Raw genomic sequence first — 18,308 nt, 5'->3', positions numbered from 1 at the left:
AGTCTTGGTTACTTTGAGGGATAGGTTGTTATTCTGGCACCACCCGGCCAGGTCTCTGACCTCCTCCCTATAGGTTGTCTCGTCGTTGACGGTGATCAGGCCTACCACTGTTGTGTCGTCTGCAAACTTAATGATGGTGTTGGAGTCGTACCTGGCCATGCAGTCGTGGGTGAACAGGGAGTACAGGAGGAGACTGAGCATGCACCCCTAGGGAGCTCCAGTGTTGAGGATAAAAGTTAGCTGTTCTCTGTCAACTTAAGATATAAATAAGCAATATATCAAAGGCATAGAAGGCCAGGGGTAAAAGTCTCATCGCTGATTTCCAACGCTGGCACCCCGGTCAACCAGGTATGCGCCCAGGTAGGAGACCAGGTGGCACCCCTAGAGTGGGGGTAGTCACACCTTGATCTGTTTCACCGGTCTTTATGCTTGTCTACACCCCTCTCCAGGTGTCGCCCATCTTCCCCATTATCCCCAGTGTATTTATACCTGTGTTCTCTGTTTGTCTGTTTCCATTTCGTTTTGTTCGTCAAGCCTACCAGCGGTTTTCCCCTTGCTCCTGTCTGTTTCTAGTTCCTGTTTTCTAGTTTTCCCGTTTTTGACCATTATGCTTGCCCTGAGTCTGCCTGCCATTCTGTACCTTTTAGACTCTGATCTGAATTACTGACCTCAACCTGCCCTTGACCTGTCGTTTTGCCTGCCTCCTGTTCTAGTTATAAACATGTGTTATTTTGACAAACTCTGCATCTGGGTCTTCCCTAAAACGTGATAATAACCTAGGCCTACTCTAAGCCACTATGAGCTTAGCGCTGCTTATGTTAAAATATAATGCATGTTAAAAGTGATATGACAAATCTTTACCCGGCCTAGGCTACTAGCCCATAGACATCATATATGAAATTGGGATTATATTTGTAATTCTATGATTACACACCTAGACTATAAAAAAAAGTTGCGAACTTGGATGTCCAGTACGTTAAGAAATTAAATCTACTTTCACCCCCGCATAAGGCCACAAACTAACGTACATGCACACAAACACACATTTCAATGAAGGAGTTCACACTGTGTGTAGAGCACCCTCCTGAAAATATATCCCACAAATGCCAGTATTACACACCTTGATCTGGCTTCTCATCAGTTTTTACCCCCAAGCCATATCAAATGGCTACCCGGACTATTTGCATTGTGTGCCCCCCCCCCCCCCCCCCCCCAACCCCTCTTTTTACTGTGCTGCTACTCTCTGTTTATCATATATGCCTATACTTTACCTATACATTCATGTACATACTACCTCAATTGGGCCGACCAACCAGTGTTCCCGCACATTGGCTAAACGGGCTATCTACATTGTGTCCCACCACCCGCCAACCCCTCTTTTACGCTACTGCTACTCTCTGTTCACCATATGCATAGTCACTTTAACCATATCTACATGTACAAACTACCTCAATCAGCCTGACCAACCAGTGTCTGTATGTAGCCTCGCTACCTTTATAGCCTCGCTTCTGTATATAGTCTGTCTTTTTACTGTTGTTTTATTTCTTTACTTACCTATTGTTCCCCTAATACCTTTTTTGCACTATTGGTTAGAGCCTGTAAGAAAGCATTTCACTGTAAGGTCTACACCTGTTGTATTGGGCGCACGTGACAAATAAACTTTGATTTGATTTGTACACACCTTCCAGAGATGTGTTTTTAACATACAATATGATATTGGAAATTGATTTCCAATTAGATAGCTTTGACATGGCGAACGGCAACTGTCACCTTCCAGTCTGCAACCAACTGGATATATTGCCTATCCTTCCATGGGGCGGCAGGTAGCCAACGGGCGGCAGGTAGCCAACGGGCGGCAGGTAGCCAACGGGCGGCAGGTAGCCAACGGGCGGCAGGTAGCCTAGGGGCGGCAGGTAGCCAACGGGCGGCAGGTAGCCAACGGGCGGCAGGTAGCCAACGGGCGGCAGGTAGCCAACGGGCGGCAGGTAGCCTAGGGGTGGCAGGTAGCCTAGGGGCGGCAGGTAGCCTAGTGGTTAGAGCATCGGACCAGTAACTGAAAGGTTGCTTGATCGAATCCCCGAGCTGACAAGGTAAAAATCTGTCATTCTGCCCCTGAACAAGGCAGTTAACCCACTGTTTCTAGGCCGTCATTGTAAATAAGAATGTGTTCTTAACTGACTTTCCTAGTTAAATAAAGGTTAAATAAATAAATACAATTAAAAAAAACCTTGTCAAAAAGGTTCTGATGAGGCTTGAGCAAGACTGTGTAAATTAAGTGATGAATGAAGAGAGGAGAAGGTCTTCATGTAGTCTAGGTCAATAATGTAGCACATAATTGTCGGATCTTATGAATCTCCATTCTCTCCATCCCCTCTCATCTCACTCAATAGGGATGTGCTGCATCCACACTCATACGCTTGTGCCATATGATAACTTTATTGTCCATTTACATAGAAATGCGTTTTGTGAGGTCATCAATAGGGATCCACCGATATGAAAAATTGGGCCGATATCGATATCCAATATTTTCCTTGCCATAAAACCCGATACCGATATGTATTTATTTATTTAAAATTTGTAGTGGCCTTTTAAGCATTCTAGTTAAATAGTTGAAACACACACTGACCAAACATTTATTTTGTTGGCATTTCCTTATGTCAACATTACCAGTAAAACATAACCAAAACCTATTTCTTTCACTTGCTGTGTTGTTTTGTTGTTCATTTGTTCAGTCATTTCATTCTCAACCAGGATTTCATCATACATGTCAAGCAGTGAAGTTTCAGCTGTCTGTCTGTCCGTGGCCTCTTCTGTCGTGGGTCCTCTTACTCGGTTTGCACTGTCACTGTGTCCGTTTCCATCTTGTCCAGCTGTGTCTAACATTTCACGTAAACCCTGTTTCTTGTCTGCATCGACGTAGCGGCCCTTGTACCTACCCTCGTGCATGGTTGCGACACAGTAAATAGTCTCAGAGAGAATGCCACCGAATCGCTTGTTCACAGCCTCTAGTAGTGTACTTTTGCAACTTTTACAACCCCACGGTCTGTGTCGGTAATTTGGTTGATCAGGCGTTTCAATGCCATGACAGAGGGTATCACGTCTGCTGCAGACGCAGTTGATGAGCATATTTCTCAAGCCAGTTGTTCGAATGGAGCTTGGAGTGTGTTCATGTTTACAAGTTTCAAACATGTTCTCAAATGCCATTGAAATGGCAGCAGCGGTATGAGAACCAGCACATTCTTGAGCATGCAATAAGGCTTTCCTCAGTGCGAAATCCTCGTCAACCCACTGTGCTGTCAGACTCTGCATACTCATGGGTCTGACATCGCTGGTCCAAATGTCAGTCGTGAAGCTAATAGCAGTGACAAGTAGCTCATGGATGTGCGTTTCAACAATACTGTGTAACTCCGGTAGGGCAACATCTGAAAAATAGTGCCTGCTTGGTAGTGTGTACCGGGGCTCGAGGTGTTCGACCAGTCGGCGAAAGCCAACATCATCCATGACAGAGAACGGTTGATTGTCAAGGGCAATGAATTCCATTATCTTGGCTTTAATGGATTTCGCCTTTGAGTTGTCTCGCTGAAATGTTCTTACTCTTTCAAATGACTGCTCGACTTCAACTTGTTAAGTTGTTGGAAGTGTGCGCTTAGTTTTTTTCTGCTTTTGTTCTAAGTAGTCGCTAAACGTCTGGGGGTGATGCACTTTCAAATGAGTAGTTAGGTTTGTGGATTTCACTTTCTCCCGTCCTCGGGAAATAATAGCAGCACAAATGTTGCAGATGGCCTTTTTGTTATCTTCCTTTGAAACTTCAAAATAGATCCACACAGCAGACATTGTGGGCTAGGTTAGGCTATATTTTTCGTGGTGTCATTATGTCATATACCTGCATTATATAGGTATGCAGGTCAGCTTTGACATCGGTTTTGCACATTGGCGTTAAACTGGACATCGGGCCGATGCCGATGTTGGTATTTTTAGCTAGTATCATCCGATTCCATGCATCCCTAGTCATCAATACACAACAGTACAACATAACACAATACAAAACCACTGGAACATTTAATGTAGAAAGTTTTGATAGACACAGTTATGGACCGTCTCCACCACTTCTCTCTCTAAACCCCCTCTACCTCCTCCCCTGTGCAGGGTTGTCCCTGCCCCGGCCTCCCGAGTGCCCCCCTGCAGCAGTACCCTGTGGCGTTGGCAAGGCCAGGAGAGATGGGGCGCAAGCTGGACCTGTCGGGCTTGACGGGCAATGAGGCAGATCACGTGCTGAAGGTGGTGCAGAGGGACATGAAGCTGAGGAAGAAGGAGGAGGACAGGCTCAGGTGAGCTGGGGAACTGTGGGGATTGATGTGAGGTCGGGAATGCAGGATGGGCCCCCCCATTGTGTTAAAAGAGGGATTTGCTGTTCAGATATTTGAGAAAATGTACGATATTTGGTAACATTTTACTCCTGTGTAAACCAATTTACCACTTAAAACACGAGTTGTAAATTAACAAAAATGTGGTGCCCCCAGGACTCTACCTGGTATACGAACCCCTTTAATACACACATTTTTGCTGATAGCTGTGCTATCCTAATCTGTGACATACCTGCCTGACTTTTTCTGAGTTTGGGGAGAGATAGTTGTGCTGATGCTGCTGGATGTAAAGAGGGAATCAGTTGTGACTGTCTCTTACGCCTAGCCAGACTGTGTGGATGTCAGATACTGTAGGGGTCTCGGGGTCAGGTCTCAGAGTGCCTCAGAATGCTGTTCTTCTTCACACACCCCTGAGAGACAGTTCCTTCTGTCAGATGCGACAGGCTTCCCCCCTCTCCTCCTTCTCCTCTGTCCCTCTCTTCACATTTCCTCCCGACCTCCATCCCTCACCCTCTGACAGGCTGTAACTACAACAGGGGCGTATTCATTCCGGAAATCGTTTACCGTTTTTAAGAACCAAACGGTAGAAAACAGAGCAAACCAACAGTTTTCCAATGGAAAAAATTCAGGTAGGTCCCGCCCCGTTTCGTTCCGTTTGCTTCCGTTTAATAAACGACAGAGTCGGCGTGATGAATACATCCCAGTCTTACTCCCTCTCCTCCTTCCCCCCCCCTCCCCTCCATCTCTCCCGCTCTCTCTGTGTGACAGGCTGCAGCTAGGGGATACAGTGTTGTGATGTTGACAGTCTCCTGTGGGGAACTGTCATCAAACGTATTGGCAGATCAGACCGTCTGGTTTGTGATGCATCAGCAAGCCTATGTTGCGATGATCCCGGTGGATGCCTCGAGCCATTCAGAAATGATTATACAAATCTATCAAACTGAATATGGAAATATGTGTACATATTTGAGGGTTGTCAAGTTTCACTTCCTACAGAATTTTTTTTTGTGGATAAGTATTATGCTCCCCTGTCCCAACGTTTGATCAAGAGCCCAATAGTGTTTTTCCACTGTAGCTTTTTACACTTCTTGGCAGTTTTATCTTAAAGGCCTATCATACTACAGAACACCACAGGGATGACCTGCCATGGGATGATTTGTATTGGAATTATTTCAGTCGGTTATACAATAACATTATTATATCTTGCGATGCCAGACTCTGTAATCTCACATTCACTCTGCTTACGAGGGTAGGGCTGAATCAAGGATGCATTATTATTGACCAGACAGCAGGCAGCAGAGGTTTTGAGCCTCGTCTAATCAAGACTGGGCTACAGCTGGCTCGCTTCTCCGTGAATTACTGTGAAATACAATATTTTCTCTCTCGCAAGCTCTTTCAAATGATCAAAAACAAAGAAGCCTTTGAAAAACACGATGTCGAGCCAATATTGGTGTTTCTCCCCATTTTAAAAACTAAATGGATGTAAGGGTGGGAAAACATGCACATGTTCATTGGCAATACAGGGGCTCATGAAATAAATAATCAAGGTAACTTTGCTGGACACGCAATCTGGAGCAAAGTGTTTTGAAAGACCGTGTAACTGTCTTGAATATACTAGAAGCCCACTGACAACAAATTGAGAAACGTCCTTTGTTTTCTTTGTTCGATTTGGTGTCTCTATTGTTCCAAAAAGTAATTACGTTTAGTTTCTCTGTAGACTCTCTCTCTGTTTCATAACAGAATCAACGGTGTGCAATAATCTTTGCTCTTGAGAAATCGATAGTTCCCAGTCGAGGGCTCTCTGAGCAGTGCTGAACACCCGCTCAAATTCAGTCACACGTCTATCACACTCCTGCGGTTGAGGTTGGTTTGAGTGCAGGGAATGCTGGGAGCTCCATACAGTTAGGTTCAAGTGCACAATAATGTCTTAATGGCAGTGATTTCATTCTCAGGGGTCCACTTCTTTGGCACCATGATTGAGGCCAATGCATCTCAAGAAGCAGACCACATGCACAGTCAATCACACAGACTGGGACAAGTGTGTTCTCTCATTTCATGCCTGTTTTACATTATGAATGATTCTGATTCGACTTGGATTTTCAAACCCAAGCCGAAAATGGTGTGGTAATCTGTGTGACAATCATCCAGAGATGTCTATGCTGTATTAGAATCACAACGACAGTTCATAGAAATATGGTTTTGTGTGTCTGCTAGTATAAATGTACAGTGCATTTGGAAAGTATTCAGACCCTTTGAATTTTTCCACATTTTGTTACAGCCTTATTCTAAAATTATGAATAAATCTTTATTAAATCCAATCTACACACAATTCCCCATAATGACAGTGAAAACATTTGTATTGAATTTTTTTTTGATATATTTAAAATTAGAAATACCGTCTTTACATAAGTATTCAGAGCCTCAATTGAGCTCAGGTGCATCCCGTTTCCATTGATCATCCTTGAGCTGTTTCTATAACTTGATTGGAGTCTACCTGTGGTAAATTCTATTGATTGGACATGATTTGGAAAGGCGCACACCTGTCTATATAAGGTCCCACATTTGACAGTGCATGTCAGAGCAAAAATTAAGCCATGAAGTCGAAGGAATTGTTCGTAGAGCTCCTAGACAGGATCGTGTTGAGGCACAGATCTGGGGAAGGGTACCAAAACATTTTTGCAGCATTGAAGGTCCCCAAGAACACAGTGGCCTCCATTCTTAAATGGAAGAAGTTTAGAACCACCAATACCTTTCCTAGAGCTGGCCGCTCGGCCAGACAGAGCAATCAGGGGAGAAGGGCCTTGATCAAGGAGGTGATCAAGAACCTGATGGTCACTCTGACAGAGCTCCAGAATTCCTCTGTGGAGATGGGAGAACCTTCCAGAAGGACAACCATCTCTGCAGCACTCCACCAATCAGGCCTTTATGGTAGAGTGGCCAGACGGAAGCCACTCCTCAGTAAAAGGTACATGACAGCCCGCTTGGAGTTTGCCAAAATGCACCTAAAAGACTTTCAGACCATGAGAAACATGATTCTCTGATCTGATGAAACCAAGATTGAACTCTTTGGCCTGAATCCCAAGTGTCACATCTGGAGGAAACTTGGCACCATCCCTTCGGTGAAGCATGGTGGTGGCAGTATCATGCTGTGGGGATGTTTTTCAACGGCAGGGACGGGGAGACTAGTCAATCAAGGGAAAGATGAACGGAGCAAAGTACAGAGAGATTCTTGATGAAAACCTGTTCCAGAGCGCTCAGGATCTCAGACTGGGGCGAAGGATCAACTTCCAGCAGGACAACGACCCTAAGCACACAGCCAAGACAATGCAGGAGTGGCTTCGGGACAAGTCTCTGATTGTCCTTGAGTTGCCCAGCCAGAGCCCGGACTTGAATTTCTGGAGAGACCTGAAAATAACTCTGCAACGGTGCTCCCCATCCAGCTTGAGAGGATCTACAGAGAAGAATGGGAGAAACTCCCCAAATACAGGTGTGCCAAGCTTGTAGCGTCATACCCAAGAAGACTTGAGGCTGTAATCGCTGCAGAAGGTGCTTCAATGAAGTACTGAGTAAAGGGTCTGAATACTTATGTAAATGTGATATTTCAGTTTTTTATTTTTCACAAATATGCAAACATTTCTCAACCTGTTTTTGCTTGGTCGTAATGGACTATTGTGTGTAGATTGGTTGAGGGATTTAAAAATATATATTTTAGAATAAGGCTGTAATGTAACAAAGTGGAAAAAGTCAAGGGGTCTGAAAACCTTCCGAATGCACTTTCCGAATGTGTGTGTGTGCGCTAATAAAAATATGGTTGTGTGTGTGTGTGTTTACGCTTTCATTCAACCGGCATTGATATATTTGTGCCGGGCACCTGCTTGATAAGAAGGATCAACCCAGAATTACACATTTCACAATGTTCCAAGTGACTAGGTTATAACACCAGAAAACAAAGCCTGTTGTTTTCCTTTTGATATGAAACACAGTCGTAAGAAAAGTACTGTTGTGAACATTACATTAATAATAACAAAGCCATTGTACCTATGAAAACAGTAGCAGATGGTATTCGGTTGTTTCAGGGTGTCTTCCCCCAAACAAACGAGGGCGAAACCCCCCAGGGGTTTTGCCCTCCATGCGTGGCTGACGTTGGTTTCTTCTTTTTTAAATGACGCCAGCCCGTCTGAGTTATAAAGTGTCCCATGAATCCTTCACAAGGCTAATTAACAAGTGTCAGCTGGCACTTTGAATGCTCCATTTTTTATTTCCCTCGTGTTGTCTACTAAGAAATGTTTAGAAACTTAATTGATATTACCTTCTGTCAGATAAGTACTGGCCTGTCAGAAAAATGTAAATATTCAAATGATGTGCATGTAATCAAACCTGGCTACAATCTCAGCTTTCCTGGACGAATGAAGTCCTGCAATATAAGTCCCGGGTTGACCTCAACAGTGAAATTAATTGACTTCTTAAACGTGCTACGTGTTCCTACTACTACTGCTGAAGCTGAGTTCTCTCACTGATTGTAATGCCAATGAGTTAAATTGTTTAGAATGGATTGCTACTGTATGTCAACATTGTTAAATATTGGAATGCTGAGTCCTACAGTATAGTTCCGTTGAAAATGCTTGATCAAACAGCACGATGAGCCGTTGCATCATGATGTGTTCCATTCTCTGATTGAGTGTGATCATTTTTGACCCAATTATGATGTACAGTCACAGCATTAGCTGTCCAACCTCTGGCCTGTTTCCACCTGTCACTGTAGCCAGCCTGCTGGAGTGTGTCTCATTAAACCAGCACGGGGAACAGAGTCTCAGCCCCAGAGCTCAGTCAGAGATGGATTGCTTAATAAACAGCACTATGACTCCCAAGGGCCAGGAGGAATGATCAAAACGACTATCCATCCACCACTCTTTGTTTCCAAGCTTCTGCCCAGATTGTTCCCTCTTCTTTGCTTCTGCCTGCGGTAGCAGTAATTACTTCTGGAGATACAGGAGATTGAGCCATTAAAGGACTTTGCCTTTTCCTGACATGATAATGCCAATTACTCTCCCCATGCTCCGCCTTTACCCAGCTCCGAGACAATGCTATTAATGAGCCTTGACAAGTCTGTCTTTACTGCCGTCGACGAAAGTCAAGTGTCTGCATTTTACAATCCTGTCTGTGTGAAGCTTGTGGTCCATGCAAGGTAAAAAATAGCATTATAATTTAACGATGTCTGGTGGCTAATTTGCTATTCCTTTGTCCCGTGTAGACCGATACCTTTCCTCTCTCCTCTCTCAACTAAATTCAAGGGGCTTTATTGGCGTGGGAAACGTATGTTTACATTGCAATAGCAAGTGAAATAGATAATAAACAAAAGTGAAATAGACAATAGAAAATGACATTACACTCACATTACACTCACAAAAGTTCCAAAATAATAAATATATTTCAAATGTCATATGTCTATATACAGTGTTGTAATGATGTGCAAATAGTTAAAGTAAAAAAGGGAATATAGAATAACATATGTGTTGTATTTACAATGGTGTTTGTTCTTCACTGGTTGCCCTTTTCCTGTGGCAACAGGTCACAAATCTTGCTGCTGTGATTGCACACTGTGGTATTTCACCCAATAGATATGGGAGTTTATCAAAATTGGATTTGTGTTGAAATTATTTGTGGGTCTGTGGAATCTGGGGGAAATATGTGTCTCTAATATGGTCATACATTTGGCAGGAGGTTAGGAAGTGCAGCTCAGTTTCCACCTCATTTTGTTGGCAGTGTGCACATAGCCTTCAATTGAGAGCCAGGTCTGCCTACGGCGGCCTTTCTTGATTTCAAGGCTATTCTCACTGAGTCTGTACATAGTCAAAGCTTTCCTTAATTTTGGGTCAGTCACAGTAGTCAGGTATTCTGCCACTGTGTACTCTCTGTTTAGGGACAAATAGCATTCTAGTTTGCTCTGTTTTTTCTGGTAAAATCTTTCCAATATGTCAAGTAATTATCTTTTTGTTTTCTCATGATTTGGTTGGGTCTAATTGTGTTGCTGTCCTAGGGCTCTGTTTGTGATCCGAGCCCCAGGACCAGCTTGCTTAAAGGACTCTTCTTCATCTCTCTGTAAGTGACGGCTTTGTTATGGAAGGTTTGTCTCTGTCTCTGTCTCTGTCTGTCTCTTTCTTTCTTTCGGGTTGTTGGTTGTATCACCTGCCAATATTTATTATGACATGGTACAGACATGGTCAAATCAATTCAATACACAATTAATAAAAATATATAAATTCAAAATAAATATTGAAATGCAGAGCTCTAGGCAGAGTCGAGTCTGGGTAGTTCCATATTTTTTCCAATTTCCCAGTTTTTATAAAAAATGCATATCCTTCCCCAGATATATGCCTCGTCACATTTCTATCACGGAGATCTACGGACAGTTCCTTGGACTTGATGGTATAGTTTCTGCTCTGACATGCACTGTCAACTGTGGGACCTTATATAGACAGGTGTGGTTCTTCATAAATCATGTCCAAACAATTGAATTGGCCACATGTGGACTCCAATCAAGTTGTAGTGCCATCTCAAGGATGGTCAAAGGAAATTGAATGCACCTGAGCTCATTTTGGAGTGTCATAGCAAAGGTGTGTAAATACTTATGTAAATTAGTTATCTCTGTATTTCATTTTCACTTCATTTGCCAACATTTCAAAAAACATGTTTTGACATTGTCATTATGAGAAGAAAAAAATATTGATTAAATGTTGAATTCAGGCTGTAACACAACAAATGTGGAATACGTCAAGAGGTATGAATATTCTGAAGGCACTGTATTTTAGAGTGAGATATGTCAAGAAACCAGTATAGAAATACATGTGGTGTGTGTGTGTATAAGCAGTGTAACTAAAATGCAATGTACAGTAGTAGAAATAATAGAATGAGCTATGTTAAGAATAGAGTGTTTAAATACACATTACAAAACCCCATGGCAAAATGGATCGGATTTCAGGAATTAAGCTTTCGAAACAGATTCCAAAATATGTATGTATGTGAATGGTGTGTATAGACAGTATGTGAATAGAAAATGTGTATACAGCAGTAGTTATATAGGGTGAGCCATGACTAGAATACAGTATATACATATAAAGTGGTTAAAACAGTATGTAAACATTATTAAAGTGACCAGTCTTAAATTACTCTATGTACATGGGGCAGCAGTCTTTAAGGTGCAGGATAGGGTACCGGGTGGTAGCCAGCTAGTGACAGTGTTTAAGGTTCAGGACAGGGTACTGGGCGGAGGCCGGCTCGGGATGACTGTTTAATAGTCTGATGGCCTGGAGATAGAAGCTGTTGATCAGTCTCTCGGTCCAAGTTTTGGGCTGACCGCACCACCCTCTGGAGAGCCCTGCGGTTGTGGGCGGTGCAGTTGCTGTATAAGGTGGTGATACAGCCCGACAGAATGCTCTCAGTGGTGCATCTGTAGAAGTTTGGGAGGTTCTTATGGGCCAAGCCACATTTCTTCAGCCTCCTGAGGTTGAAGAGGCTCTGTTGCGCCTTCTTCACCATGCTGTCGGTGTGAAGGGGACCATTTCATGACCTCAGTGATGTGCTGTGTTTGAGTTGGAGACGTGCCTGGCCACTCACTCGTGGTTGAACAGGGCGAACAGGTGGGGGCTGAGCACACACCCCTGTGGGGCACCAGTGGTGAGGATCACCACCTAGGTTCGGCCCATCTAGGACCCAGTTTCACAGGGAAGGGTTCAGACTCAGGTCCCAAAGCTTAGTGATGAGCTTAGAGGGCACTATGGTGTTGAAGACTGAGCTGTAGTCAATGAACAGCATTCTTAAATAGGTATTCCTCTTGTCCAGGTGGGATAGGACAGTGTGCAGTGCAATGGCGATTGTGTTTTCCGTGGATCTGTTGGGTTGGTATGCAAATTGTAATGGGTCTAGGGTGTCTGGTAAAGTGGAGGTGATATTATCCTTAACTAGACTCTCAAGGCACTTCATGATGATATACACTACCGTTCAAACGTTTGGGGTCATTTAGAAATGTCCTTGTTTCTGAAAGAAAACCCCTTTTTTTGTCCATTTAAAATAACATCAAATTGATCAGAAATACAGTGTAGACATTGTTAATGTTGTAAATGACTATTGTAGCTGGAAACGGCAGAGTTGTTATGAAATATCTACATAGGCATACAGAGGCCCATTATCAGCAACCATCACTCCTGTGTTCCAATGGCACGTTGTGTTATTTAATCCAAGTTTATCATTTTAAAAGGCTAATTGATCGTTAGAAAACCCTTTTGCAATTATGCACAGCTGAAAACTGTTCTGATTAAAGAAGCAATACAACTGGCCTTTTTTAGCCTAGTTGAGTATCTGGAGCATCAGCATTTGTAGGTTCGATTACAGGCTCAAAATGGCCAAAAACAAAGACCTTTCTTCTGAAACTTGTCAGTCTATTCTTGCTCTGAGAATTGAAGGCTATTTCATGCGAAAAATTGCCAAGAAACTGAAGCTCTCGTACAACGCTGTGTACTACTACCTTCACAGAACAACGCAAACTGTTTTCAGCTGTGCTAACATAATTGCAAAAGAGTTTTCTAATGATCAATTAGTCTTTTAAAATGATAAACTTGGATTAGCTAACACAACGTGGCATTGGAACACAGGAGTGATGGTTGCTGATAATGGGCCTGTGTAGATATTCCATAAAAAATTGTCAGTTTCCAGCTACAATAGTCATTTACATTAACAATTTCTACACTGTATTTCTGATCAATTTGATGTTATTTTAATGGACAAAAAATGTGCTTTCCTTTCAAAAACAAGGACATTTCTAAGGGACCCCAAACTTTTGAACGGTAGTGTAAGTGCATTCAACGGAGTGATAATCATTTAGTTCAGTTACCTTCGCCTTCTTGGGTACAGGAACAATTGTCGACAACTTGAAGCAAGTGGGGACAACAGACTGAGATAGGGAGCGATGGAATATGTCTGTAAACACTTAGCCAGCTGGTCTGCACATGCTTGGAAGATGCGGCTTGCGAGGGTTAACGCGCTTCAATGTCTTACGGCCGCGGAGATTGGGAGCATTTAGTCCTCGTGAGCGGTGGGGGCCCACAACATTGCTGGCATACCCTTTCGTCTGGAGTCGCTGCCACATGCATCTTGTTTCTGAGCCGTTGACTTCACTTTAGTCCTATACTGTCGTTTTTTGCCTCTTGCCCTACGAAGGTCATAGCTGGTCTGTTTGTACACGTCCATGTTCTCAGTTACATTGCCGTGGTTAAATGCGCTTTCAATTTTGTGCGAATACTGCTCATCTATCTGCGTTTTTTTGGTTTGGATAAGTTCTAATCATCACAGTATGAACAGTGTAAACGGTGTAAACGGCAATACTATTCCAAGAGACGTCCCAGAACAGTTCCCAGTCCGCGTGAGCAGTCTCAAAGCGTAGATTCCGATTGGTCAGACCAACGTTGAACAGTCCTTACCACGGGTGATTCCTGCTTAAGTTTCTGTCTATAGGTGGGGAGGATTTGCCAAAGGGAGAGGGCCTTGTAACCGTCCCGGAAGGGAGAGTAACAATGGTCACCGTGTTCTCTCCACGTGTAGCACAGGAGATGTGTTGATTGAATTTCGGAGGCGTTTTCCTCAGATTTCCTTTGTTAAAGTCCCCAGCTACAATAAATGCAGCCTCAGGATATGCGGTTTCCAGTTTCAAGTCCAATGTAATTCCTTGAGAGCTGTTGGGATGTCGGCTTGGGTGGGAATATACACAGCAGTGACAACCAAATGAAAATTTTCTCGGAAAGGTAATTCGGACAAGTACCCCACTTCTCCTCCCTCTTCTCCGCCGTCAATGTTTTGTTGTAGAACCTGGGATGAATGGGACTGCCTCAGGAAGTCCATACCAAGGGTCCAGGTCAGAAGTCACATTTCTGGTCAAATCTCTTCTGAGTGGTTACCAAGCTAATGTCCAAAAGTTAATTTCGTCTGTAGGTAATAATACTACAAACGTTCTGAACAAATATTGTAAGAAATAACATCTTGTCAGTTGGCGTTGGCCTATGTGTGTGTAACCCAATGACTATGAATGGACAAAGCTATTGGTCACCTGACACCATTCATTCCAATGTGAGGACTCAATAGCGCATTGAAGCCAAATTAAGTCGGATGAGATGTCTCATGGAGACGTACCATGCACAGTTTGAGCAACTCCAGGAAGTGATGTTGCAGGCTAGCTCAGTGCTGCCCCCTCCCATTGAGTAACTCAAGTTGAAGGCTGGCCGGGGTACTGCAGGCTGCCATTAGCAACCACATTTTCCTTTGAACTTCTTCTGTGTGCGATTTTAAAATAGTTGGTTGAAGGACATACATCTGGTGTATTAAAAGCAATTGATTGTCTTCTAAAAAAATATATATTTACATGAAGATTGACCATGAAGATTGACATTTGTCCATTCACTATAATGGGGGAGCCCGTTTTCTGCAAACAATGCCTTCATTACAGAGGTCGAACTTCCAGGTCTTCAATGAAAAGGGACAGTCGTTCTCCCAAAAAATAGACAGTTGTTGTAATACAGTGTCAGTGAAGATGAAAAGGTGGGAGTTGAGAATAAACAGCTTTTGTTTTTCATTGCCTCTACATGCTGACCTCTATAACATCACACAGCGGTTTGCGTCCTAAATGGCACCCTTTTCCTTTTATAGTGCACTACTTTTGACTAGGGCCCATAGGGCTCTGGTCAAAAGTAGTGCCCTAAACAGGGAATTGTGTGCCAATTGGGAGGAAGACAGAGTGTCTCTGTTCTGCGCAGCATGAGTCTCCCTTTTCATTTGAGTGGAAAGGTGACGTTATAAAAATGTCTATAAACCAAACCACACCCGACCAGAGTTAATTCGCTATCCAATTACCCCAGCAACTGACCGCACAAAAGCTTGGACATACTTGTGAATTGAAAACAACCACATCACTGATGCTGTAGTTCAGTTTGTAATGTGTTTTATGTAGGTCTGTGTTTTACTGATATCTGCAGGGAGTGGCGTAGGCACATAGTTGGCTATGTGTTTCTGTGTGCTTGATATGCAAACATTGTATGGCTTTCAAATGAACTGTCATATCTGTACAACTCTGTATACTGATCTACTGATCTACTGTACATTCTGTATCCACTTCATTTTCGAATGTTGCTATGGACACTGTCAAACAGCGGAAGTGATGGATTCGACTTCCGTTTTTACTTCCCTACTGCAGCGTGCTGGTGGCAAACTTGCCAGAGTAAATGATTCGACGGAGTCCATTTATAGGGTATTAAAGTCAAGTAAATGAAATGAAGTGTAATTTATATATTTATTTCATTCAAGTTCGCTAATGTTAGCTAGACCTACTAGGAACTATGTTGTGATAATAACGTTAGTTGTGTGATAGTTAAAGGGCCATCCATCAAGCCAAAAACAGTAGTGATAACTAGGCTATAATGATACACTACAGGCTACATAACTATATGTGTGGTGAGCATCCACACTAGAGGAATGTGTTATCGTTCTACAGTCCTGCACCTGTCAATCAACTGATCAATGCCAGTCCAATGCATCCTACTGCATCAGGCCTATTAATAAGGTGCTAACCCAAGACTATTCAGTGCTTTCAGGGTGTGTTCATTGTCATAGTGACAACTGCAAATAATACTTCAATGTACAGGCCGAATGAAAAATAATATGGTAACTCATTTTTAAATGTAGCAATTCAGCTACAACCACTATTTAGCCTGTGCATCTTTTATAGCGTGTCATTGCCTCGTCGCTCAAGTGGTTTGCAAGTGATTTCCATTTTTCTAATGGTTGTCAATTCCTTCGGGTCTGTCTGTCCTGTGCAACTATTTGCAATGCATCAGTGCAACAATATTATCATAACCGGCCAAAAGGGATCACACCAATGCACTTTCTCTCCTCAACTTTCCCCGACATACATTGTCTATGCTGTAGGCCTGTTTTACATTCAGCAATTAGCAAGAGCAAGCCTGCTTCTTAACCCCTAATAGGCTACTAGGCCGAGTATTAAAAAGATGATCTAAACGAATGTCCTTTAGCTTTTGTAGCCTATAGCTTTTCCTGGGATTTCACAACAAGGGGAATGGAGAGGCTTGAGTAGCCTATAGCCTATTGAGCACGGGAAGAGCTGGAAGAGAGAGGCTAGTGATGTGTTGCCGAAGCAAGAAGCTAAATGTTAGCTAGATATTAGGCTATTCATTAGCTAAATATTAGAGCTATAGGCTAAATATTGACCTGTCAAAGTGCAAGATCTGTGTTCGTTTCTCCATGCTGCGCTCTGTGGTCCCCGGGCACACAAAGCTCCACTATTGATTAGGCACAGGCCTCTGTTTTTAGACAAGCACATTAGTATACCTGGGCTACAACAACACAGTGCAATGAGTACACAATTATTGTCCATAGGCTGTAAACTGCAGTGATGTAGGCTAATTTGAATAACCGCTCAACGTCCTGTTTTGTTTAATGCCGAAATAACTGCATAAGCCTACAGCCTCGGCATGATTATGCAATCAATTGGATCAGTTTGGGTCTTTTCTCGACGTTTAGAAGGTGCTAGAAATACCTTATGAAATACCATTCATATGGTGTATTTTGTCAGGATGTAGCCTATCAGTGTTAAGATAGGCCTACGATAGGAAAATATGGGCTTCTCCTTTCCAACTCCCTGCCCGTTCTTAATGCTGTAGCCTATTTTAGATTCAGCAAGCAAGAGCAAATGTGCATCTCTCCTCCAATAGGCTATTGGTGGGCTAAAGAAAATAAGTCAAAATAGGTGTCTAGTGTTAGGTTCTTATTTTTCAGATTAAATAACCCACGGACACTAGAGACGCTTTAACCAAGTTTAATTCTTCCCAACGGTTCTGTACAGCTGTAATCAGACAACCCAACATTTGTCCCATCCATATATTTATATCCCACTTAAGACACTCCCCCTTCTCTCCAATCCTTACAGTTTATGCCCAACAGGAAGGGGAACTGACCTCACCCCTCATTTGCTGACCTCAACCCCTCCTTCACCTAATCCACAGATATCCATCTGTCTTCCCTATATCAACACGTCGCTCTCCTCTCCTCCATCAAACACATTCCAAAGCCTTCTGGCTTTCTACAGAGCAACCTTAACTTTCTCCTTTGATTCTACACTTGTTCTCTATCATTTATTTAATATCTCAATGTTCAAAATGTCAAACCCAACACTAGCATGCTTTTGTAGTCTGGCTTTTCCTGGGACTTTTCCTTGGACTTCTCCTGGGACGGCGGAGAGACCAGGTGCGTAATTGCGCAACAGAACAATGAATACAGACAGGCTTGAGATGTAGCCTATAGCCTAAGTTAGAAGCGTATGCATATTAGGCCATAATTCATAAGCTCAATGTTAGGCTCATTACTGCAGTGAATATATCCAGTCAATTTATACAGCAGAACAGATGTCAGGACCACAATCTGACAGGAAAGCAGAAAAGCAGTCTTCTCAGCCCATCTAGATGTGACACCTGAGCCCCTGACAACAGCCTCTCACCTACTGTACACTTACTGGGGAACAAGATAGAGCCGAGATATTATCAGATACCTAGGCTGTCCTTATGATATAGGTTACTGTAGGGCTCCCGAGTAGCTCAGCGGTCTAAGGCACTGCATCTCAGTGATAGAGGCGTCACTACAGACTCTGGTTCGATTCCAGGCCGTGATTGGGAGTCCCATAAGGCGGCTCACAATTGGCCAAGTGTCTTCCAGGTTAGGGTTTGGCCGGGCTAGGCCGTCATTGTAAATAAGAATTTGTTCTTAACTGACTTGCCTAGTTAAATAAAAAAGGCATTTCTGTTCAAATTACATTTATATCATATTCAGTTGGTACAGTAATTGGTATGATCATTTTTTTCTGATTAGGTAAAACGTCAAACTGTTTTTCAC

General features: G+C 43.0%; 1 protein-coding gene across 4 annotated transcripts in view; it reads left to right on the top strand.

Moving 5' to 3' along the window:
* myripb (myosin VIIA and Rab interacting protein b) overlaps nt 1-18,308 on the top strand; it is a 162,946-nt gene that overhangs the window by 11,505 nt on the left and 133,133 nt on the right. For all 4 annotated transcript variants that reach the window (XM_055929163.1, XM_055929164.1, XM_055929165.1 and 1 more), the window contains exon 2: nt 4,147-4,328. In XM_055929163.1, the coding sequence (XP_055785138.1) occupies nt 4,219-4,328 (110 nt within the window). In that variant the 5' untranslated portion in view covers nt 4,147-4,218. The remainder of the gene's footprint in view (nt 1-4,146; nt 4,329-18,308) is intronic.

Source organism: Salvelinus fontinalis, chromosome 7 (genome assembly GCF_029448725.1).
Source record: "Salvelinus fontinalis isolate EN_2023a chromosome 7, ASM2944872v1, whole genome shotgun sequence".
Taxonomy (NCBI): domain Eukaryota; kingdom Metazoa; phylum Chordata; class Actinopteri; order Salmoniformes; family Salmonidae; genus Salvelinus; species Salvelinus fontinalis.
This window is presented reverse-complemented; position numbering and strand designations above follow the sequence as displayed.